The 24,656-nt window shown below is 47.7% G+C and overlaps 1 protein-coding gene across 7 annotated transcripts in view; it reads right to left on the bottom strand.

Moving 5' to 3' along the window:
* Window positions 1-4,983: 4,983 nt before the first annotated feature.
* lap (phosphatidylinositol-binding clathrin assembly protein lap) overlaps window positions 4,984-24,656 on the bottom strand; it is a 32,040-nt gene continuing 12,367 nt past the window's right edge. For 2 of the 7 annotated variants that reach the window (XM_089571442.1, XM_089571444.1), the window contains 9 exons: window positions 23,944-24,106; window positions 18,648-18,668; window positions 18,320-18,572; window positions 17,145-17,243; window positions 11,091-11,903; window positions 10,724-10,940; window positions 6,872-7,001; window positions 5,961-6,184; window positions 4,984-5,305 (listed from right to left, as the gene is read on the bottom strand). In XM_089571442.1, coding sequence (XP_089427568.1) covers window positions 5,969-6,184; window positions 6,872-7,001; window positions 10,724-10,940; window positions 11,091-11,903; window positions 17,145-17,243; window positions 18,320-18,572; window positions 18,648-18,668; window positions 23,944-24,106 — 1,912 coding nt within the window. In that variant the 3' untranslated portion in view covers window positions 4,984-5,305; window positions 5,961-5,968. Of the gene's footprint in view, window positions 5,306-5,960; window positions 6,185-6,871; window positions 7,002-10,723; window positions 10,941-11,090; window positions 11,904-17,144; window positions 17,244-18,319; window positions 18,669-23,943; window positions 24,107-24,656 lie in introns of all 7 variants that reach the window. The other 5 variants (XM_089571440.1, XM_089571441.1, XM_089571443.1 and 2 more) reach the window with 4 other exon arrangements.

The raw sequence follows: 24,656 nt of genomic DNA, 5'->3' as shown, positions 1-24,656 counted from the left end.
GTTGTTGTATCCATAGTTCCGGCTTGGCAGCATTAGTGACTTTGTAGTTTGACTTTTGTGAAAACACCTACACCTGAACTTGTAAAGATCCCACTGCTTTTCAGCCTGTTGCATTGCTTAAGTTAAAAAAAAATGGATGGCAGTTTAAAAGCATAGCTAAGCATGAAATATTGTCCGAAAACACAGTTATCTGCAGATGGACATCTCCACGACATACTTCAAAGCTTGGTTGAGGTATCCGCTGACCCAGGGACCAGTTACACGCCTGTCCTTTCCTCAGAATCAGTGGAGTCAGTTGTTGAGAAAAGGAAAGGCACATAGCTGCCTTAATTTGTAGGTGAACGCCACCTCCTACTCACAGTGGGATTGAGGTGTGTAACTGGCTCACTGACCCAGTGAACCAATTACATTTGCTACTCGGAGGCTTCACAGACATACACACACACCACTGAAACCTGGGGAGTGCGGCTAGAAATGCTTTTGCACTAAAAGATAGCGTGTTGCATCACATCGAGGACGTTAAAGAATCCCATGTGGTCGAAACTTCTGGAGCCCTTCACTACGGCATCCCTCACAGCCCGAGTCGCTTTGGGACGTTTAACCCCATAAACCAAACCTCAAACCGAACACAGTCATAACACCATCTATCGTACCTCAGTGCAGGCTATACGCATTTACTTTACTCTCCACAACATAGATGGTGCTGCTTTGCCACAGCTCATGGCAAAGATGGCAGGAAGAAGTTTGCGGGGACACGGTGGGCGCAGACATGAGAGGGGCCTTTGCCCTGCAATGGGCGTAGTCGGGCTGATGATGATGATCATAGAGTAGAATGCGATTGTTATCAGATCCCGTTTCAAAATTCGCATACTCATAGTTACCTATGTAGTACGCATCAGTACACAGACACTTCATATAGACAGACCACAACACACTCACTAGGTCCTTTTATTCACTGCGAACCAACGAGTCTTCATAAAGTGCGGCTTCTGGCTGCCGTGCTAGACGGATGCAGCAATGGCCGCTGTTGGCTTGGATGAATCGCTTTCTGGACCACCTCCTGGTTATCGCTTTTGTGGAGACCTGCCCCTGCCGGTCCCCTCTGGTTGGCTTTCCCGCAATGCACCCTCTCTAGCATAGTTACCTTAACAACAATGGAGGGCGTCGGCGTCTCAGCAACATGAGCGCCATGAATGACAAGATTGCTGGGCACGCGTGTGGGGACTCTTCAGCTCGGGGACTTGGGGTCATAAACTGTAATGGGTTGTACCTCCATGCTTGTTTTGTTACGGAAAAAAAAAAAATTGTCATTTTGCTTCTTTGGTATGGATTTCCCAGTGAAGCACAGACTTGCAGCACCAGTTCACCTCCCTCAGCCATACGATGCAGCACCCCAGTGATATCCGAAATGCCTTCAGGATGTTTAGTACAATAGTGCCTACACTGTACGAGACAGCTAGCTGCATCAGAGCTGGTAGTTTGGAATGTGCCTTCAGAGGTCATTCTTTGGTGCTCCCAGATCACATGGTTAAAAACTTTTGGGTTTGACCACGGAGACACTTCTTGCAAAGTTCTCGCCAAGCTAGCTACTGAAAAACAACTTCATGATGTGAAGAACAGATTTGGGCAAGCATTTGTGCACGAAGAAGCTCATTGGTCGTCCGGCTTGCTATACACACAGATAGTGTCCAGGGTCCTTTGAACACTCCCTACGAGAGAGGTTGCTGCCAGTAGCAAACATGCAGAAATACAGGGCGTTCCGTATTTATCTGTGTGGGTTGTAAAAGTTTCTTCTGCGCAAACTACTAGTTTATTTGGTCTCAAGTACAGACCACCCGGCAGCATGTGATAGTCTGCGTTTTCTGATAAATAATTTAACATCGGTACTTACTTGGAGTGTCTGGAGTCGGCGAAGAGCTGCAGTCGTCTGCGCAGAGAATTTCCGCCGAGGCGAGCGGAATAGCCGATTTGAGAGGCTGCACCATCTGGCGAACTGCAAGACAACCAATGTGCCTGCTTGGAGCTGGGGCAGGCCTCGCAGTACCCCAGATGGCGCAGCCTCTCAAATCGGCTATTCCGCTCGCCTCGGCGGAAATTCTCTGCACAGACGACTGCAGTTCCTCACTGACTCCAGTCAATCCAGGTAAGTTCAGACGATAAATTATTTATCAGAAAACTATGACAGCTGCCCTGTGGTCTCTGCATGAGACCAATTAAGAGAGTAGTTTGCGAAGAATTTTTTACAACCCAGGCAGATAAATACGGAACGCCCTGTACAAGGACCAAACAGCCTTGCAATGCTTTCCAAGTCAACATGAAGAGAGAGCTCACAGCCACAAAAGAGAAGATACTGCATGCATCTCACTTTGCTTCACTTCTTTCGCTCTGCCTAACTATTGTTGCAGACGAGCATCGCTGAATGTTTAGGAAGGTAGCAGAACTTTTTGCTGGGCTAGTTGGTCCATTCAATAAATTCAGTTGTCAGTCAGCGCTCTTTCCTGTCACTTCCTCGTTTCGCCTTCGGGCTTCTTCTTTCGCGCTGTTTTCACCAATGTCAGTTTAGGAAGGTTTCAACATTTCAGTCTGGTAGAAACCAAACATTTTCTTCCAATTTTAGCCAACCCTGTACCAAAAAACTAAACTGTGGGGTTTGATGTTCAAGATATAGAGTGAAAGACTCTGTATTAACTTAGACCACCTGGAGTTCTTAATGTGCGCTGACATCGCACAGCACACAGGGGCCTTTTGCATTTAGCCGTTACCATAACGTGACTGCCACAGCTGGGACTGAAACCGGGTCCTCTGGCTCAGTAGCCGGGTGCTGTAACCACAATATGATTGCAGATGTAGTGAACTACAGCAGTGTATTATCAGATTCTACTGCAGTTTTTTTGCCATGTCTCGTGTGACCTAAATCCACGTGATGTCAGAGCCACTCTTCAGTTGATAACACCAAAACAGCATAAGAGAATAAATTCACTTGTAAATAATTTAGCGGTCATGGGCAAATAACACATGGTGATCCATGTATTCTAATATCTTCTGCATCACTGGAGTGATGAAAACATACAACTTAAGTGGGGACACTGGTCTTGAAAAATAGTTTTATTAATGAAGTCACAGTTACAAAATCTTCTGGGAATATGTATTTTTGTGTGCTGATTCTAAATATGTCATTTAATTTCATGTAAAACAATTCCTTGAGCACTTATGCACTTTTTATGCTAGTATTTTGCGGTGAGTTTTGAAGAAAATTTGCTGTGGGAAACTCGCTGAAATGTATGCCATTGGGTGCTCTTGACACCAAGGAATGCAATAAGGGTGAAATTGTCTTCCTGCCTATCATAGAACTTAAGTTAGAGTTTTGAAGTTGTCGCTTCAGAAATGAGAAGGAAAGTGTGTATTCCTGTTTCTGAAGTGGCAGCTTCAGTACCCTATTACTCAAGTTCTATGAGAGCCAGGATGATAATTTTACCCATATTGTATTCCTTGGTGTCAAGAGAAGCCAATGGCATACATTTCAGCGAGTTTCCTGCAGCAAATTTTTTTCAAAACTCTCCGGAAAATACAGTGGAACCTCGATTATACGACGTTCAGGGGACCGCGCGAAACCGTCGTATAATCCGGGTGTCGTATAATCGAAAATCAAAGAATGCTGCCAGTGGCGCTCGGCCTTGCGCCGAAAACTGTTGACCGGCTTCAAGCCCGCGGAAAGTATGCCAATGAGATTAAAAAAGACAAAACCCAGCATTTGTTTGAAACAGATTCGCAAAAAAAATCTTTATTACCGTTTAAAACAAATCGGTAATTTTTTTTTTTTTTGCACCTTTGCCCAACCTCGGCGCATCAACTTTCTTTCAAGGGCTGCCACGTCCCGCAGTAGGTCGCCAACATCGTCGCGCGCGCAAGCAAAGCGCCGGATGTTCTCGACGCTCTGCAACACGTCCGCGTAACTAGGAATGGGAGCGCAAATTTCTGCATCGTTGTCCACTTCCTCTTCGTGGGAAGTTTTATCGTTGGGGCACATGGCATCCATTACTTCCATTACAAAAAGCGCCGTGGACGCCGCTGTCCTCGCTTGGGCGAGCGCCGCGGCCTCCCCGCTTATCTGTTTTTTCATCAGCGCCCGCTCCTGCGGACGCATCTGTTGCTGCCACGCGAGTCTTATCTCTTCTCTTTATCTTTCCTCTGATCTTTTAACTCTCCTCTATCTGCACTTGGCAGCGGTGGTGGCTTGGCTCGAGCCGGTAGGCCCCCCCCCCCCCCCCCCCCCCCCCCCCCCCCCCCCGCGCACTTTCCTTTTCATCCTTCTCTCAGTCGCAACAACAACGCGCAGGCCGCGCCTCTTCGGGACTCCGACTGCACAGGCTCGACGAAAAAGAGAGCAAGTGCACTTGGCGGCCTCGGCAACGCTCTCTTCCGCGCAAAAACGGGGGTGCTTAGATTCGCATGCAAAGTTTTTTTTTTTTCAGAAATTTTTTTCCGAAAATAGGGGGGGTGCTTAGAATCGCGAAAATACGGTACATCCCGGCCTGCGTTTGCTGACGACCTTTTTTGACGGACGGTACGAGCCAGCCGTCGTACGAAGCGGGGTCCTTCTAAAATTTGCGTCGTATAACCGAGGTTTTTAATGCATTGTCTCTATGGGGGTTTTGCCGGGACCGCACAAATTCGTCGTAAAATGCGGGTCGTCGCATGACCGGGGGACGTATAATCGAGGTTCCACTGTACTAGCATAAAAAGTGCATAAGTGCTCAAGGAATTGTTTCACATGAAATTAAATGACATATCTAGAATCAGCGCACAAAAATACTACATGTGCCCTGAAAATTTCATAACTATGACTAAATTAATAAAATATTCTTTTCAAGACCAGTGTCCCCCCTTAAACGAGGTGTCTACACTCATTTAAAGTGATGCAGTCCTCCACTAGCAGTTACTGCATTCTATCTGCAGTGCAGGCAGTTTGACAATGGGCTGTAATAAGGCAACAAATTTATTTTGGCATGCTCCACAAAGTACATCACAGCAGGGTGTGGCCTAGCTTGCTAAACAGCTGGAGGGGGAGGATTCCTAAAGCTGGGCTGCTCCTCAGGTCCAGGGAGAGCAACACTTGTGGAATGTGTCATCTCTGGCCAGCACGGGGATGTGCGGAAAACAAAAAATGTACAGCATGCACAAACACTCCGCAGCCTCCTGCGCCCTCTCTCTCTCTCACACATAAATAACCTCTGGGGGAGGGAATACTGCGGGGACTAGCCGTCTGTCGCTCCTCTTGGGTCGGGGTGGGGTGGGGGCTCCGCACCTGCACAACAACAGCGCCACCACAAGGTGTCCGTAAAAAAGGAGGCAGATGCATGTACTGCAAGCTTCCCGACAGCTTCGTTGTACGCTATTAAGCTAATCATGTGTCGACAGTAGGAAATATGTGGCAACCTTACACAAGCGTATTCATACAGGTACGCAAAAAAAGTTTTCGGAACACCGAAACTACAAAAAAAGCTCAATTTCCCCACTACCTTGAAGAGTGGCCTGGCCTCGATGGGTGGTGCATTAGGCATGCCAAAAAGGAAAGTAAAGTACAAGGCGTGCCCTTCAGCTCACGGCTGCACGCTAGACTTCCAAGTGCTTTAGCCTTTTTGCATTCTCATTGTTCCAAATAAGTACATGGGCATCTGTACATGGAAGGTGATTCATTCTATTGATTTCCTATGGTTTACACACAACCAAAAATGACTACCTTTGTGAGGACACAGACTTTCCTCTGCCAATTAAGTTAAAATGGGACCCATAACAAGCTTTCACTTCATAATTCGCGAAGCTTTCTTCAGATCTACTACCACAAATTAAATTACACTAAGCGGCACAAGGTACCATACACAGTAGCTATGCCACGTGCTGAAGCAATGCCCTGCTGCGGACACATTTGGAGCATTCGCTGACAATGGGTACCATCGCACCTGAAGCTTCAGAGGGCGCCGAAGGGGTCGTTGACGGCTGGCTGGCTGCTGGCTGCAGGTGCCGGGGCGCCAAACAGGTTGGGTGCCATGAGCGGCGGCTGTGCCCCCATCTGAGGTGGCCGGAAGGGCACCAGGGGCGTGGCCCCAAAGGCAGCCCCCATAGGTGCCCCCCACTGTGCTCCCGCCACGGGGGCTGCTGCTGCTGCTGCCGTGGCAGCCATAGTCTGCAGGCAAAGAGCCACCATGCACAGCTTGGCATCAGCTGCCACCCTCACACTACAGTGAACACTTGAGTCCTGCGTGGGTGCCTACTCAGCCTACGACTACATGCTCAGAGACGCTGTTCATCTCTACCATTTGCGGAAAATGGTATATTTTTAAACAAATGTGAGGAATGAGGAAATTACGCTCCTCAAGGGGATATTATTCTCGAAGCTTATTCACGTACTAAACAAGGTCTGCCTAAATTCACCTCAGTGGTGCTCAAAGGCACTCATCCTAATTGACTGTTGCGTCGCTAAATGCACCTCTTAAAGGGGTGGAGACATCAAATTTTCAGTTGGAGTGTTCTTTGTTTCAAACGTTGTGTATTGCCCCAGAACGCGTGATACACGCTGCGCAATTCATACATGCGCGGTAAATAATTTATTATTGCATTATTTATATTGGGCAATTTCGGTTTCAGTCTGAGCGCCGTGGTTTGCTACAACGTCACTATCAGGAAACATTGGTCACATAGGCCCCAAAAGCTCTGACACACAACGATTCCTGAGTCGTCGTCTACGTACACATGCTGTTCATAGCAAGGCCTTTCGAAATCATGGTGAATGAGAAGCATGTAAGAGGTGCATTTAGCGATGTAGATCCCCACCTAACAAAACAAGACAGTTCCTGTTGGCAAAGGGTCTCACCGGCTGTGGCTGGAAGAGGTGCTGTGGAGAGCCACCGCCAGCCCATGCCCCTCCTGCTGGAGTCCAGTTAGTGCCACCAGTCTTCCCGGCTGGTTTGGGTGACCCCCACTGGTGGCCTCCACCTGAAGTCCTGCAAAAATACACAGCAGAACCACCGCACTATCACCACAATGACACCGGGTCAATGAATTTACTTCCAAAGATACAGGCCAACTGCCACGCAAGTTCTATGGCATCGAACACCTGCCAATTCGGATGCTATGGGCCCTGTACCGGTTAATTCGAACAGGCTCCTGAAGAATGACTGCTTCTAGGAATGACGAGCATAGCAAGCGGACGTAAAAATAACCATGCTCAAACCAGAACTGCATGCTGCACTGCCGCCCACGCACCTCTGACGTGCGCGCAATGGCAGGCGTGACAAAAACTTTGCGAGCACTAAAGCTGCACCTTGAAGGACTACAGACCCCCAACTTCATTGCATTCTTTCAAATAATGCGTTAGACATTAAAGTGCAGTCGAACACAGTAAAACAAACTGATTCAACACGATTTGTCAGATATATGGAATTTTATATACTTCAACCTGCTTATAATGAACTTTGCAGCCTCGTATATAACGAATTGGCAGTAAACAGGGCAGCACAAATGCCGCGATGCCTCAGAGGGAAATTCTAGAGGCTTGAGTACTGTGCAATGTCAGTGCGCATTAAAGAACTCCAAGTAGTAGTTGAAATTACCAGCCCCCTTCACTACGACGTCCCTCATAGCCTGTAAAAACCCACTGTAAAAGCTTTCCTTTGTAGCCATATGGCTGCCCTCGGGTGGATGCCAATGAGTAATTACTCCCTTATTACAAATCTACTCCACCTTGGGGGATTCCCCTAAACATTCGACCAACACAGTTCCCACTTCGAGTTATTGATCAATTCGCTCTCGCCCTACCATAAGCTTGCCGTCCCGGTTAGCTCAATTGGTAGAGCGATTGCTCCGGTGAAGCGGTGGTCCCGGGTTTGAACCCCGGACCAGGACGAATTTTAACTGCGAAGTTTCTGAGAAAGCTGTTTAGCTTTCCTTTGTAGCCGTATGGCTGCGCTCGGGTGGATGCCAATGAGTAATTACTCCCTTATTACAAATCTACTCCACCTTGGGCGATTCCCCTAAACATTTGACCAAACCATAAACATAAGTGATGCGAAAACGCGCTGACGGAAGAAGAGCTATGCTACTCCCCATGAATTCTACTCCAAAAGTAATTTATTGGCAAGATATGTACACCCATTTGCAGTAGACAGATTTTTTTTTTTTTTTGAACACTGCGTATAGCTCCATCAATGAGAATAGAGTTTTCGACACGCGAGATTTTAATAAACTGTCCGCTGCCCTGTATTCCCGAGCAGTATCATCGCAGCACATTGGTAGCAGAAATGGCATTGAGAAGCATCTGGTGAGGAAGATCACCTTCCGGAGTAGCCCAGAGGCCTTCAGGGGTGGGACCAGCACACTGAAAACAATTTCCAAGTCCGCATGGTTCGCTATCACAGCTATGTGGTCGTAAACAGTAAAAAAATTCTTGAAGGCAGTTTCTGTTGGCACAGCACCTGGAACAGCGAGTTCCCACAGCATGGCAACACCACTGTCATCTTGTGCTGTGCGCACCGCACTGGAAGCTTGCACGCCCTCATGACAGTCCAGCACGTAAAAGAAGCCCTCTCAAGCCAGTGGTCTCGAGCGTTTCGAGTCACGTTATGCCTGGCATGACTGATCATTTTGATCACGACCAGCAAGTTGATCTTCAGCTCATTAACCAGTAGTTTCACTGAAAGCTGCTCAACCATACACTTCTGGTAACTTAGGCTGAACGCATGGATGATGCCTTGATGAGTCGCTGTAAAACCGTTGTGTTTGGTGGCAGGAAGCAAAGCTCAACGTTTTTGAGCGAGACACTAGAGCGATGTGCAGAACAGTTATCCAGGAGGAGGCAAATCTTGCGTCCGCAAGTTGCATGTTCCTCAGAAGGGTTTGCCGCTGCAATGTTGTAATCTTGCAGCATCAAGCGTGCAACAACGCAGCACAGCAGAACAGCAGCACAACTCACAAATGCAAAGAAAGAAAGCATATATGTCGGAGGACAACCGCAGAAGTGGCAGAAGCTTCTCCCGAAGGCAGCGCAATAGGTCCGGAGCACGGTATAAGAACATATTTAGGTTCTGACCCTGCGTCCGGTGGCGTGACCAGATCTTGTTAGTCGCACCTCATGCTTCTCTTGAATGCGGACAGATGGCGCCACCCATCAAAGGCTTGTCTAGTCGCTGAGATGCGGCGGCCGTATGAAGGTAATGCAGGATCGTTCGGTGCCGCGGTGTATGTGTGCTTGTTTAAGTGCAGCAATGGGTTTTTGATGTGTTTTCTGAGGGTGTTTGCACATTTCACCTGCATCACACATACTGCTTCTGTAGCCAGGAATCGGCCCCACACTCTCGTGCATGGTAGCAGAGATTAGACGCCACTCATGAGCGCCAAGAGCGAAAGGAAACCATTAGTGCGACTGTTCAGTAGCGAAGTTTGCGACGTTTTAGCGCCTAGTGCAATGATTTGTAAAATGCCCCTGGTGTTCCTCCTCCTGAGCTGATCTTTCGTGCCGACATTGATGATGCAGAGTGGCTGACGATCGCAAGGAAAGCTAGACCGGCAAGCACGCGAAAAGATAAAATACTTCAGGCTCTAAATGGGGCTCTGTGGATGTGAGTACCGAACAATTGCAGTGCGCCTGCTGAAGTGGCTATGTTACCCTTAATAAAGTTCTGCCACAAAACGCTCCATTGATCTTTCGAAAGTCGTGTGCAAATTATGCACCTATGAATTTGTTATAAACTTTGCCGGCATATTTTCTGCATTTCATGCCACTGTGTGCTGTGGCACCAAAATTTAGAGGGTGAAAACTGCTGGAGGCCATGAGATCGCCGAACAAAATTTGCTTCGCTACCACGCCTTCTGCCAGATTATATTCTACAGAAGGGTGCCAGGCCAGTGGAGGGACATCTACTGTCTTCCACATGTTCTGGAACTGTCCAGCGCAACTCGAACTCTAAAAAAATACAGAAATTAGCTAAGAGCAGTAGGAGACCAAATTTGGTCATTCAGAGCTGCCGTTTCAGTGCCAGCTCATTCACCAAGCCTGGCAAGTGGCCTTCGTCAACGGGATCCTGGAACTAGGAAGACGGCCTGAGTAACACAGAAAGGTCAATAAAGTTTATTACTACTACTACTTCTCGCATCGAGTGTGCCTATGTAGGAGGTTCTTTGGAAAGCAAAGGCTGATACACAAGGACTATGAAGAGTGCTGACCGCCGTTAAAGGCAATAACTGTTTCGTTCGCCGATATCGTGACCTCCGTACTTTTGAACCCTGGATAGCTCAGTGGTCAGAGCACACGGCTGCTGTGCCATAGGACACTGGTTCAATCCCAGCAGCGGCAAACACGTTTCAATGGAGTCGAAGCGCAAAAAGAGCCAGTGTTCTGTGCAATGTCAGTGCATATCAAGGAACCCCAGGTGCTTTGAATTAATCTGGAGCCCTAAGCGTGGCTTCCCTCATAACTCTTATAGCCTCGTGACAGTAGACTGCACAATTTATTTCACTGTGGCCTGAATAGTGAATCTGTGCAAAAAAGCAAATTGAACACAAAAAAAAACAGGTTTGCAGGTTCTTTAATGTGCACTGACATCTGTTAATGAGAAAGCTCGCCACTATACTATTCTGATGGTCAAGAAGTAGCTAGGAGACCTGGCCTTTTGTGCTTGACACCCCGTGTAAAGAACTACAATGCATGCACAGGTCAACAGAAACCTACTTGCGTGCCGCAGCCTGCTTGGGACCATTGATGTCCAGGTTCTGTGCGAGACTAGCCAGCGTGGCATCCAAGTCGCCCTTCAGCAGGCCTCCCCCTGTGGAAGCGGGTGCCTTTGAGGCAGCTGCCAAGGGGCTCTCGGAGGGCGCAGGGGCTGCAGGGCTGGCTAGCCCACCCATTAATGGCCGAGGCTGCAGAACATCTCCAAACGAATCCATGCCTGTAAAGAGAAGCACAGACTGTTGCTGCCCTCAAGCCGCACACTCACCACCGCCGATAACCGGATGCAAACTCAACAAACGGCAACCAAACGTAACAGAACCAAGGATTCCATGCCAACCAAGGTGAACAAAGCGCAACATTGCGCCACCTGACGGGACTGCGCTGTGAGCAGGTGATGAGGCACCGCCCATGGCTTGCTGGATGGCAAAGTTGAGATCATCCAGAGCCGATGCAGGCCTGGCTGGTGGCTTGGCCATAGCTGGACCAGGCATAGGTGTGCCACCCACTGTTGCTGCACCGGCCATAGGAGCGGCAGGCATTGCAGAACCGGCCATCATTCCACCAGGCATCGCAGAACCAGCCATCACTGCACCAGGCATCGCGGAACCAGCCATCACTGCGCCAGGCATCGCGGAACCAGCCATCACTGCGCCAGGCATCGCGGAACCGGCCATTGCTGCACCCGGCATTGCTGGACTGGCCATCACTGTGCCAGGCATCGCCACACTGGGTATTGCTGCGCTAGGCATCGCTGCACCAGTCGTTGCTGCACCAGGCATTCCTGAACTGGCTGCTGCCACGCCGGGCATCCCTGCGCCAGGCATCGCTCCGCCAGGCATTGCCACACCGGGCATCGCTGTGCCAGGCATGGCTGGTCCAGGTGGCTTTGCCATCGCTGGCCTGGGCATGGCACTGGAGGCGACCTCCTGTGGCTGGCCCTGGTCAAAGCCCAGCCAGCCGGCACCACTGGTGGCTGGCTCGAAGGGCTCACTATGCCAGGGCTCCTCTGAGGTGTCCAGATCGCCAAAGCCAGGCTCCGGCATATGTGCCAGGATAGGAGTGGTGCCGGCGCCCCGCATCAACTCGGCCGTGGGTGACGGTGACGAAGAACGGGGGGGCGGGGGCTCAAGGGTGGGCAGTGTCAGCCCACCCACCGGGGGTCGCACCTCCTCTTCCTCATCTGGGGATGGCGCATGATCTAGCAAGGTTCCCTGCCAGCACCCCCCCTCCTCTGTCGCAGGCTCCCTAAGCTTACTCTGGCCATTCAGCCAACCCCCACAGTGTGGCCTAACAGAGCAGCACACCTCGTGACAGCACTTCTGAGGCTCCCTGAAGAGACTGGTCATTGACTGCTGCCAACTGAGTGCTCACATGGGACAAAAAAAAATGGAGGGGGGCTCAAACAAACAGCCATCCTGACAGCAGGTGAATAAAGCAGCAGCAAACAAAGGATTCCAAAGGACAGGAGTGCACGTGATCATCAAGAGTGCACTCACGCGCCCAAACACGAAGCCACACAACTGAAATAACCAAGCAACAAACGTAAACTATTTTAGCATGACAGAATGCAGCATAAAAGACTTGGCCATAAGCACCTTACGTTATCAGTTTCTAAAAACAAAGAATCCAACCATAGCCTGCACAGCAGTTCAATTAAAGCATGCTGAAAGAGTACCATTGGTTTTACAAGCAATAAGAAGTTTTATAATAATTAGCAATGTTTTTCTATTCCTGAAGCTAGAACCAGCGTCCAATTAGTTTTATTTTATACACAATGCCAAGTACTGACGTTAACTACCTGATGTTTTTGCAAAAAGTTCTAGATGTTTATGTCCTGAAATGCACCTTCATCCCGGTAAACAAGACAGTTATCAAGAGCTATAACTTTTAGCAGGGGGCAATGAAGGAGGCCTATGTTCACGGCAGCAAGGTCACTGCACACTGGAGTGTTTTAATGAACACCGGCAGTTTGACTCAAAGCAGATGAACTGTACCAGCTTTTGCAACTCCCCCCACCAATCCCAAGTCCATTTAACAGCACAGTGAAATTAAAGGGACTCTGAAGGCAAATACTCGACAGCTAAATTGAAAGATTAGTGTTCCAAGGTTGCAAATATGCTATTTTTATTGGGAACAGTGCTTGCATAAGCGAGAAAATCAAACAAAAGCGCAATACCCGCAGTGGAGCCCCTTGAGAATTCCAGTGACCGCACCCAGCCAAGTGAACATCACTAATGGTTCATCGATTTCACGTGCAACACCAATTTCTCTAGGCAGGTACTGTGAAAACCTGAGGAAAGCAGTGCAGAGGGTGTGCAGCCAAAATACAGTGAACGGGAAGCGTCACTTGCTTTCCATGCCACTCAGTAGGTCCGTGTGCAGCACCTTCAGAAGCGCTAGCCAAATACAGGCTTTCAGGGCCACCCAACGAAGTGCACTAGTCTGTGACAAGCCAACAAATGCACTGCGGGCACTAACCGCGCAGAAAAGTTGCCACGCTGTCAGCTGTGCACAGTGATGCCTTAGCACTAGTCTCTGTCCGTAGTGATGCGAACAAAAAAGAGTGACAAGGCACAGGAAACAGTTTTTACAATTAAGCAAACAAGGGAAGGGTAATGAGGGGCTCGTTATAAATATGACAGAAGCCAACAGCCACAGAAACCAAGGGGCACAGGGGATTTTTTTTTTAAATTTATTTATTTGTTTTGTGGTGTTGATCAATTTAGAACATTACTGAATATGTTGTCGCCTAAAGCTAATTTATTAGAAAAGCAGAAGAAAAAACAACCACCTGCCGCCGGTGGGATCCGAACCCACGACCTCTGAATTACGCGTCCGGTGCACCGGACGCGTAATTCAGAGGTCGTGGGTTCGGATCCCACCGGCGGCAGGTGGTTGTTTTTTCTTCTGCTTTTCTAATAAATTAGCTTTAGGCGACAACATATTCAGTAATGTTCTAAATTGATCAACACCACAAAACAAATAAATTTAAAAAAAAAGATCCCCTGTGCCCCTTGGTTTCTGTGGCTGTTGGCTTCTTTCATAAGTTTTTACAACACAGACATCATACTCCAATCACTTCAGAAGAGCACAGAGGTTGAATATTGCATCTACATTGTCTAGCAATTGTTTTTGAATGTGCGATTAAGAAAAAAAAACTTCTTGGAAACTCCTCATTGTGCAGCTGCAAGTACAGGTCATTTTTTGTGATGCCATAATTGTTTGCTTATGCACAGTAAATCACTGGCAAAGTGTTCAGCTCCTTAAACAGCAAGGTAAAATTTTAGGCATCAAAGGGTTTATAGCTGCACAGTAAACTTTCTGTAACTAAAGCCGTAAAGGCACATTAACTGAGATAAGTGGTGTTTTGAGACAGACAAAGTATTTCAACTTTCAGTGGACTGACCGTTTAAAAAATTTCAAGTTTAGGTGAGATTCCAGAAGTTGTAATAATAAGATGTAGAAATGCAAAAATACCTTCATGAAAGTTTGCATAGACATGGCAAAGAAACAGTGGCTGCAAAAAATCCTCAAAGTTTTGAAGAAAATTGTAAACTTCGCACTTTTTCCTCTGAAATAGCTTTCTCCATATGCCCGAAAACAGGAGTGCGGAAAGGCACACTTCACACAGTTGGAACTGTGATTATAAGCCTAAAATAAAAAGTTTTAAATTTCTTTTCATTGCGTCAAATCTCAAATGTTCAACAAAAATTAACTACTCTGACAAAAATAAAGGCACATTTCAAGAAAAACGGGTTCAGAGTCCTTGCGACATGGTTACCACAAAAATATTCCAGAGTTATAGTCAAGCCCCACAACCGCCACACTACGAAATTTCTGCCACAGCGAAGTACTTCAAATTCCCTGTGAGCATACATGGTTATGCAGTTATTTAACACCAAAACAAACAATTTTTGGAGCATAGTTTCGCACCAAAGAAATTTTTTGAGTAAGCAGCCATTTGTTTTTTGCAACCAAATACTAAGCCTCTTTCGGTTTCATCAAAAACTGCTTCCGAAATCGGTTTGCTTTCAAAAATACCGGATTTACTCGAATCTAAGCCAGCCTCGAAATTCAGAAAGTCAGAAAATTACCTCGAATGTAAGCCGAATGTAAAAAAGGCATTGACTGGGACTAGAATATTCATTTTATTGCACTTGCAATACTCGTCTTGGCATGTCCAATGCTCACTCATCGTCCTCTTCAGTGACGTCTCTGTCCTCTTTGCCACTGCCTTCTTCCCACAGTGCACTGCCCTCGCTTCAATTCAGTGTGCTCGAGATCCCGCACTTTCGGAAGGCCCGCGCAGCCATTTCAACCGGAATTTCGTCCCATTCCGCAGCGACCCAGTACACCACTTGGCTAAGTGAAGCTCGCTTGATGCATCCAGTCGGTGTGAGCTGGTGGCCTTGCTGCATCAGCCAGTCATTGCAATGCTTCCACAGCCCATCCTTAAACAGCTTGTTGATAACACCGTCATATCTCTGGGTATTACCGCAATGTCCGTACCACCTTCCGAAAGCATAGACTTCGTGGCATCTGTCAATTAGCCGCGGTAGGAATCAAGAACCAGGAGCGACTCCTTGAACAACAGGGCCCTGGCGCGGCGTTGCCAAACGGTCTTCACCCAATCTCCGACAAGGGCACTACTCATCCATCCATTCTCATGCTCGTTTTGCTGCTTCCGCCGCTGGTGCACATTCCCTCCGCCTCCAAAACTACCTTTTGCTTAAAAGCCGCAGTGTAATGGCGTCACTTGGAGGGCGCCATTGTGCCGTGAACACGGGCACTTCTTGAGGTCATGTAGCCATGAACACAGGCAAGCACGAAACGACGAGACCTTTGTTCACAATATTCGAACAAGCAAGCTGGAGCCTGCAAACCTGCGAGCTGCTGCAAGTCTGTGGCCACAAAGTGGCATTACGTGTCTAGCGGTTGTGGGAAAACCGCACCCTCGAATCTAAGCTGACCCCTCACTTTTGTAAACGATTTTTTTAAAATAAGTACCGGCCTGGATTCGAGTAAATACGGTAGAGCAGCTGACACTTCCTATGAAGTTGGATTTGGTGAGCAGACATGTGCACATAAAGATGAAATCCAGTGCGTAACTGCCTGCAACAGTTCTGCCGATACCTCGAAGGTTCGGTCTCTGCACTTGCGACTCTCGGAAGTTGGTGTGAGGTGGGTTGAGGCTTTTCTGCGCGCTTCACCGACAAAGGCACCATGGAACGGTTGTGTACTATTCATTTCACTGAAGTTATTGCATTGATGATGATAGGCAACAAGTTCAGATGTGTCATAATCAGTGGTGCCTAGTTCCAAAATGCTTTCTTTCGCTGCGGATTTAGACACTGAGCAAGCAGCACGCAACAATGTGCCGGCAGGTGGCACATTGTTGCAGGACGTACGCCGCAGGCTAGCATTGTGCTAAAGGTACATTTTTATTTTTTGTTTTACCTGGCAGAGACACCGCTCTACAGATGGCAGAGCGACTATGGTTATAGGCGCAGACTCAACAGCAAAACACATCGCTGATATGTTCACACCACGCGTTGCAAAAAGCCTTCAAAGAATCGGAACAACCAAACACCTGGCGAGTCGTCCAAAGCATCAATTTCGGTGACGCCAATTTAATGCACATGAGCGCATGTGCATCTTGTCCACGCCAAAATGCCCCCGAGGCACCACATCCTCTGCACGGACTCTCGTAGGACAAAAGCAAGGGTACTTAAATAATGTGTGCAGAGAAAGAGAATTGTGTTTTGATATCAAGTGTAGTAGGAGAGTTTATAAGGTGGGTACGTGCATTACCACAAATTTATGGAGCACCATGAAAATCGTGCCAACACACCGATTAAGAAGTGGCGAAAGATAAACGCTGACAGATTTTTGGAAATGAACATTCATGAACTATCCAGTCCAAGCTAGCAATGTTCTGGTCCTACTTCATGACAGCAAAGTTTCCGCTCTAGTGGAATTTTTCATGGGTCCCGTGAATTTTGTTGTAGCAGGATTTAAATGTAGTCAATGTCTGCATAACTGTAGCCACTTTGTCGTTTTTGGCTTTTCAATGGTTTCGCTGAATCCATGACTTTATGAGTCCGTCTTTTTATGCATGCCTGCCCTAATTCCATGAACACAAATTGTTCCCACATTCCCGATATTCATAAATGCAATGGAACCATCAGCAGCAGTCTTCTTTGGCACCTGGCTGAAATTATTTGGTTCAGTGCCTCATTGGCACTTTGTTCAGTGGTAAATGCAAGCCTCAACCAGACACCTAGCAAGCAAACTAGCTTGAGAGAGGAAAGAACCACGATGAGATGGATCGAATTTGTGAACAGCCCTGTCAAAGAGGAGTCCATACTCCCAAGCTCCAGCCTGTGCGGATGTATGTATGGCAAGCACTGAGAAGGCCTACCTGAGGCAGCTGCGGGGGGCACCGATCCAAAAGCAGCGGCAAATGAGGCGTCTGACGCAAAGGTGCCCGAGGGCGTAGACACTGGTTGGGACATGAATCCTGCACACATTGGTAGAGCCACACTTGAGGGCAGCCCAAACCAGACAAGCACCATCGATGCTGGGCTTGTCCCATTGGAGGAGTAGGAGGAGAGGGGGGGGGGGGGGGGGGGTGAAAGGAAGTGGCCTCGACTAGTACCTGGTTGCATGAAATCAATACCCACAATTCCGTGCCTACCTGCCTTCTTGCAGAATGTGCGCAATAATTAGCTTTCTGCCATTTGGCATCATGCAAAAAACTGCAGCCTGACACTGCCCACAGTTCCGCACTTCTGCCAGGTCACTCGGATACCTTTCTTCGTGGTTCACAAGCATTAGCATGCCACCTACACTGCAGGCTGCAACTTTAACCCCACTATTTCCCACTGGAATCTTCTCTCCAGTGACTGATGGCGTAGGGCATGAATCAACCTGAAACCTGTTATAACGCTTGAAACCTGTTATGAAACAAGAATGACTGGGCTAATTTTCACGAGGAGAAGGAGAGAGCACTGCACTCATAGCACAGAGCAAGAATACAAGCTGAGGAAAAACTGGCCTCCAGCTGCAAAATATGGTGGCAAATGCTCTGAGCAACTTCAAGCCACCTGCACTCAGACAGCAACTGGTCGCAGTCAGAGTGACCTCCAACGCTCCCTACAAGAGCCTGTATGGTATTTAAATAAGCTGTGCGCACACACCTGTTTCCGTGTTCAGTGCACTCGCCAAAGGAAGAACTGGTGCACAAATAATTAATCAAGTATAACAATCAATCAAATAATTCACTATAGAGCAGTTTGAGGACTGCACCAATAGGTTATCTGTTCTGCAAACGCTGAGATGCATTGAAAGGTAATCAAAGCTGCAGTAAAAGAGAGAGAAGGAGGCAGAAAAAAGTGCTGCTAACTGCTCCTCATCTACAAAACAAAACACTTGTTAAGTTCATCAGTGAACACAACTTATCAGCATGCCTCAATTGCAATGTACGCAATTTGTCACCTCTCGTGAGCATTCTTACTCGTCAGCCCACTAAGGAAGCACACTCAGAGCTGCCCCCCCGAGTTGACCGTGTGAAAGCAGGGTTAGCAGCAAGCTGACCATTGGTGGTGAACTGTGCAAAGGCCAGCTGCTGCTGCTGCTGCTGCTGCTGCTGTGGGCTCTGCACCGTGGGTGGTGCTGGGCTGGGCTCGGCAAACGGGTTCCCCAGGCAGAGCAGGTCATCACTGGCAGCAGAAGGGGCGGCGGAGAACAGGTCCAGCACAGGCTCACTGCTGCTGGTCAGAGCCGGAGGCTCTGGCGACGCCGACAGGAAGGGATTGGTGCTGGCCTCAGCCTCCTTCAGATGCCGCTCCTGCACAGCCACAGCAGCTGCAGACCCGCACAGAGACCCCGCCCCATGGCATGCACTCGACAGCCATGCTCTCACCTCGGCACTGCCCACGGCTGGCTGGAATGAGACATGCACGTGTCAGACACTTCGGCAGACTGGATAGCGTTCACTCCCATAAAGGCACCAGTGTTTAAGGCAAAGGCCTAAGTCGTAATTAAGAAATATTCAGGGAACATGCATTTTTGTGTGCCAATACTAAATATGTTATTTAAATGTAAAACAAGTCCTTGAGCACTTTTGCAGTATGTTATGTAGTTCTTTCGAGAGTAGAGATCTTTTAATGGTGTTCACTGCATGGAACTTGATAAAATGTATGCCACTGGTTCGTCTTGACATCAACAAGTGCAATACGGGTAAAATTATTCTGCTTGTCATAGAACTTGAGTTACAGGGTTTTTAAGTTGCCACTCCAGACACAGAAATAGCTTTTCTTCCCGTTTTTTTTTAGCCTTAAATTTAGCCTTCATGTAGTCTTTAATGTCAAGACAAGCCAACGGCAAGCATTTACAGCAAGTTCCCTGCAGCGAAATTTTTTAAATGCTCTCTTCAAAAGGCTCGCATTAACATATTAAATATTTAAGTTTGGTTTATGGGGTTTAACGTCCCAAAGAGACTGGCTATGAACAACACCATAGTGGAGGACTCCATGAAATTTAGACCACCTGGGGTTCTTTAACATGCACTGACATCGCATAGTACATGGGGTCTAGCATTTTGCCTCCATTGAAATGAGACCACCGTGGCCGGGATCGAACTCATGTCTTTCAGGCCAGCAGCCAAGCACCATAACCAGTAAGCCACCTCGGCGGCTTCATATTGCGCAAGGACTTGCTTTACATGAAATTAACTTAAAATCGGCACAAAAATACATGTTCAATGAAGATTGCATAATTGTGACTTCATTAATAATTTTTTTTTTCAATGAGCAGGGTCCGCACTTAAAAGTTAAGCCGGCAGTATGCTGCAATGCTGACATAGACCTGAACAATACAACAAGCTACATTACTGAAATTAAACTGCAATAGTCATCAGGCTGAAAACCACTGCAAGGAGGCAGAAAAAGAATAAACACAGGGACACCTGCACGGCAGCTTACAAAAATTCCCTGCATTACCCCTGAGGTAATGCAATTCTGAGCGCAGCAATTCTGAGTGCATTCAGCAGCTCAGTCTATTACTCACTGTGATAGCACTGGCTGGATGTTCTGCTCTGTGCTCTTGCATCGCGATTAGTATATAGCCATGTGTGTTTCGTAGTAGGTTGTTCACTCTGCGTGCATCATCATGCGTGACTACAGCTCTGTCACTGCATGCGTCTGTATCAGCGCATGCATCATCACCACGGCCGCCTTTTGCTCAAGCTTATATTGCTGCTTCTACTTCAAATGCGCATACAGCTGAATCCTGACATCAGCCTCTGCTCTGGCAGCGCATTCAGCACCTGTGTGCCTCACTCATCAAGGTAGATGAACCGGCTGGATGTACTGTGCAGCACTTCTACGTCGCACTCGTATAGATGTCACCCTCTGCCAGGGGAATCACTCTCTAGTTACATCGCTCCAACACCGCCACGAAAGCCCGTAGTGATCCCCTAAGAGCTAGGCTCTAAAAGGGCAGAAGTATACAGACAACATTTAATGCTTGCTGCAATAGTCATAGGGCACTGGCAAATCAGGCGTCATTTGCAGAGCTTCCTTTCAAAGACTTGCAAAGGTGCCGCAGCCCGGTAATAATTGCAACTCATTTCTTGTGCAGTGTGTGCATGGTGCCAGTCATGAACCCAGGAACAGAAAATAGAAGAGGGCTTGAGCCAACATATGCATGTCAGCAGGCCTCTGGGAACAGCAAGCACGTAACTCCTCACCCAATTGCAACATTTTGTCCTCGTACTCTGGTGGCGGCAGAGACTTTCATATACTTGCTCCGTGCCCTGGCATCATCATCATCAGAAGCACACTTAAGTCAAGCTCTGTTTTGCAGGTGCCAGACATGAAACTAATTTACATGACATACAGCCAGCTATGAAGGCTACCCTACATTTAACACCTTGAAATTATTTTAATGACTGCAGACCACTTTAACCACTACTCCACTAGTAAAGTTCTACTGTTGTACAATTGCTCTCACTCAGCACATGACTGAGGTAATAACATTCAACTTGTCAAAAACTGGCACCCACGGCTATGATTGGCCAAATCACTGAAACAAGACAAAGACAAAAAACCTCCACATATTGATACAGCTGTTGGAGGCGGGTGCCAAGCAGTTCCACATGGCAGCTAGAGCTAAACAGTACTGCCGCCCAGTTTCACAGCATTTTCAGCGCAAGAAGTAAGAAAGATGCAGCACAGCAGTGCAACCAGCCACAATGAAAAGAATCCTAACAAACCGTGCGAGACTGCATGCTATTCCTAGTTGCCCTAGTTACACCTGTCGTTCAGAATTGACACAAGGCACTTAGACTGCACAAGTTTAACCATGGTCTTTGGCACAAGTTTGTGTGAAATCGTTACCTACAATGCAGTGCAACATGGTGATGACGAGAAAGACATACTAGGCACACAGGAACCAATTATCAACTGCTTTCAGTTGGTAGTTGGCACCTATGCGTCCCATACGTGTCCTCCCGGTGTGCGCTACAAATAGCTCCTTTCTAGATACCTAACCACTAAATCATCTTTATCTGTAATTGAAAACAAAGCACAATTATAACGTTCCATGATTCACTTATTGATAGACTGCTAGTGCTCTCAACACAATAGCTACACTGCATTTAGTGGCCAACAGAAATAACATGATATCCTGTCTAATATCCTGCTCTGATAAGACAATCAGAATAAATGAAGTGCAGGAATGGCCCTGCATTTTGCTTCGAACAGGCTGATATCACAGCAATGAGCGAGCTTTTAATAAGCAACCGACGACGTTCTGGAAAAATCCCACCTATACTCATGTGCATTTCTGCAGAGCCCTAGGCATAACTGGGCGAGCACTCTAATAACTTAAAAAGCACCCAATAATATCAAGACAATACCAACAAATAAATAATTGCATCTAATGGCCACCCAAGCACACAGCTGCAAAGAAAAGCAGCGTTCCTGTCGCACTTCCTCCCACCTTCACCAAATCATATGTTCTCTTTTTGATGGGTGCCCCTTCCGAATAGGAAATTTCAAAAGAAAAAGAAAGGCCATCTTGATAAGCAAAGCGATCTCATGAAGCATCAATGCCACAGCCAGAGAGGCTGTACAGGGCACATACGTATTTTAATGGTGATCCCTTCAGGGACTCGAAGTGCTCACTGAATGAAGTAGTGGAAGTTTAGTTTATGGGGGTTTAATGTCCCAGAAGTGATTCAGGCTATGAGAGATGCCGTAGTGAAGGGCTCCGGAAATTTCGACAACATGGGGTTCTTCAACATGCACTGACATTGCACAGTACACGGGCCTCTAGAATTTCACTTCCATTGAAATTAGACTGCCGGGATGAAACCCATGCCTTTCGGATCAGCAGCAGAGCGCCATTACCACTGAGCCACCGCGGTGGCTGAAGCAGTGAAAGTACTAGTTGCAGCGCTCGGTTGCAACAAAAAGTGCAGTGGTGCAGTAATGCCGTCTGCTCCAGGGCTGTAGAAAGCCTGAACCTTGATGCAGTCGCATACACACTCAGAAACAAAAAAATTATTGAATAAAATCATCCATTTGAAAAAATATTTCATTAACAGAAGGAACCAATATTCTAGGCTACACAACTACAGCGAGGTCCAAATAGCTTTGGTATCTTAAGAAATTCTCTTACTGGCACACTGCAGAGGTGAAACTCAATTACTATGGCCCGAGTGACAGTGTTGGAGGTCCTATATCAAGAAATAGAACTGTCGATTCAAGCCTATTTAGCACACAATGCACAAGTCAATCCAACACATTGCAGCGCAAATGAGAGTCACAACCACTTCCACTACTTTGGCTAACTGGTAATTGCTTTCAAGGACCACCTCCTTGAGGGAATACAGTTAGAATATGGGATTAAAATATTTTTGACCAATAAGCTAATTACGGTGAAAGCTCAATAATTCGACCCCCATTAATTCTGAAATCTGGATAATTCGAACTGCTGGCTCGGTCCCGGCCAACGTCCATGTGAGTCTATGGCGTCATACGCTCGCTAATCTGGACTGACACTATGGGTCTTGCATCGATTGATCTGAACGGGCTCCTGAAGGGAAGACACATACAGGTATGACCGGCACGGCAAGAAATGATAGAAATAGCCCTACTCCGAATCTAACTCCATTCTGCAGGGTTGCTCTGACAATGGCGTGATGAACGGACGGCCCAGTCTCAGAGAACAAAGTATAGGCGAGGCATAAAAACGAATAAGAAAATAAGCCTCTCCTGCACCACTACTGTATCGCGAGAGCCTCAGAGAACAGTCTGACCACTTTGTTTTAGTTTCACTTTCTGAGCTTTGCTCCAGCTCACGTCGACGGCTGCTCATTGAGCCAGGATCACCCAGTCAACCAATGTTTCCGATGCTGATTGGCTTGCCGCTGCTGCCCCCCATTTTTTCTCCCCGCTTTGGCACCATCGAGTTTCCTTCTCTTCCATCCGCATGGTCCTGTTCTCATGGTTTGTGGAAACTGCGTGCTCGTCGAATGCCGTTCATTGTTGGTGCAGTGAAGCCTCCTCACACGTGACACTGCCGCTAATGATGGCAATGCCACGGTAGCAATGGAGCTGCATCGTGTTCTACTGTGAAGGATGCCAGGGAGGCCCCTTAGGATTTAGGAGCAGTTCTGTTTCAACACTCCCAACAGTATGCATGCAATAAAGCATAGATGGAAGCATGAAAAATAGTCACTGTCATGCTGTTATCTCAGAAGACAGCACCCATTTCCCAGTCAATAAATTTACCGTGATGCAGGCAGTTCTTGACAGTTTTTTGTGAGGGTTTTCAATAATTCTAACATTTTTTCAGGTCTCTCGAAGTTCGAATCAACGAGTCTTTACTGCACTTGCAGGTTTCTCGTAGCAGAACAGATCACTCCATCTTGGAGCATTCCCAACGCTGGGCTACCACTGACATACAGACAACTCCTCTGCAGACAAACCAAGCCTTGTGAATGCTCACAAGACTTGCGAGGCAACTTGACCAATATCTCTATAGAGCTTCACTGAGCACCGAGAGCGACCTGCACTTTTTACACACTCGCGCTTTGGACGATGCCAGTGTGCAACAAAAAGTGCAGTGGTGCAGTAATGCCGTCTGCTCCAGGGCTGTAGAAAGCCAGCATTCTAGCCAGACAGTGAGAATGCTCTCGCAACAGCACTTACCTTGAGCTGGTTCATGGCAGCTGCTTCTTCCTCGAGGGCCCTGCGTACGCTGGCCTCGTCCACACGCACACCATTGAGCTCGGCGCCCGTGCCACCGGCCGAGCCGAAGGCACTGCTCGTGCAAGAGAGCGCCGACACCGCGCTCTGCACGTTGCTGCTCACCCTGCTCGGGCCGCAAGGGGGGGAGAAAAGGCATGCATGCAGCCACACAGCCATGCAGCCAAGATGCAGACACTACAACACAAGACACTCTAGAATGAGCCAAAGGGGCCAACAGTGCATGAGAGCCCAGCACTGGCACGGTGCCATCTCGTCTAGCTTCTTGCACACCCTGCTGCCACTGAAAGCCTACTACAGTTGAGCCTCAACACAACCATTTTCTTTTCTTTTCTGCTGAGCCTAATCTTCGTTCCACTCGCAACGATGCTCCTATAATGCAATCACGCGAGACAATTTTCTGCCACTGTTGCAAGTATGCTACTGGACTTTTCATGACAAGCCGAATAGGAAGACTGACTTCAATTACAGGCATCCCTTCAGATACAAATGATGCCAATGAGCCAACAAACAGTGGCTACCAAGCAGAGCACAACATACCACCCCATCACCTGGCACGCCGGTTGCTCACCGCATGCTCTATCCTGAGCCTGCCAGAGCGGGCTTTGCACCTTCACTACAAGAAGGTTCAAATGCACCCGACATCACTGCTGGCA

Source organism: Amblyomma mixtum, chromosome 2 (genome assembly GCF_055824585.1).
Source record: "Amblyomma mixtum isolate Tamu chromosome 2, ASM5582458v1, whole genome shotgun sequence".
Lineage (NCBI taxonomy): Eukaryota > Metazoa > Arthropoda > Arachnida > Ixodida > Ixodidae > Amblyomma > Amblyomma mixtum.
This window is presented reverse-complemented; position numbering and strand designations above follow the sequence as displayed.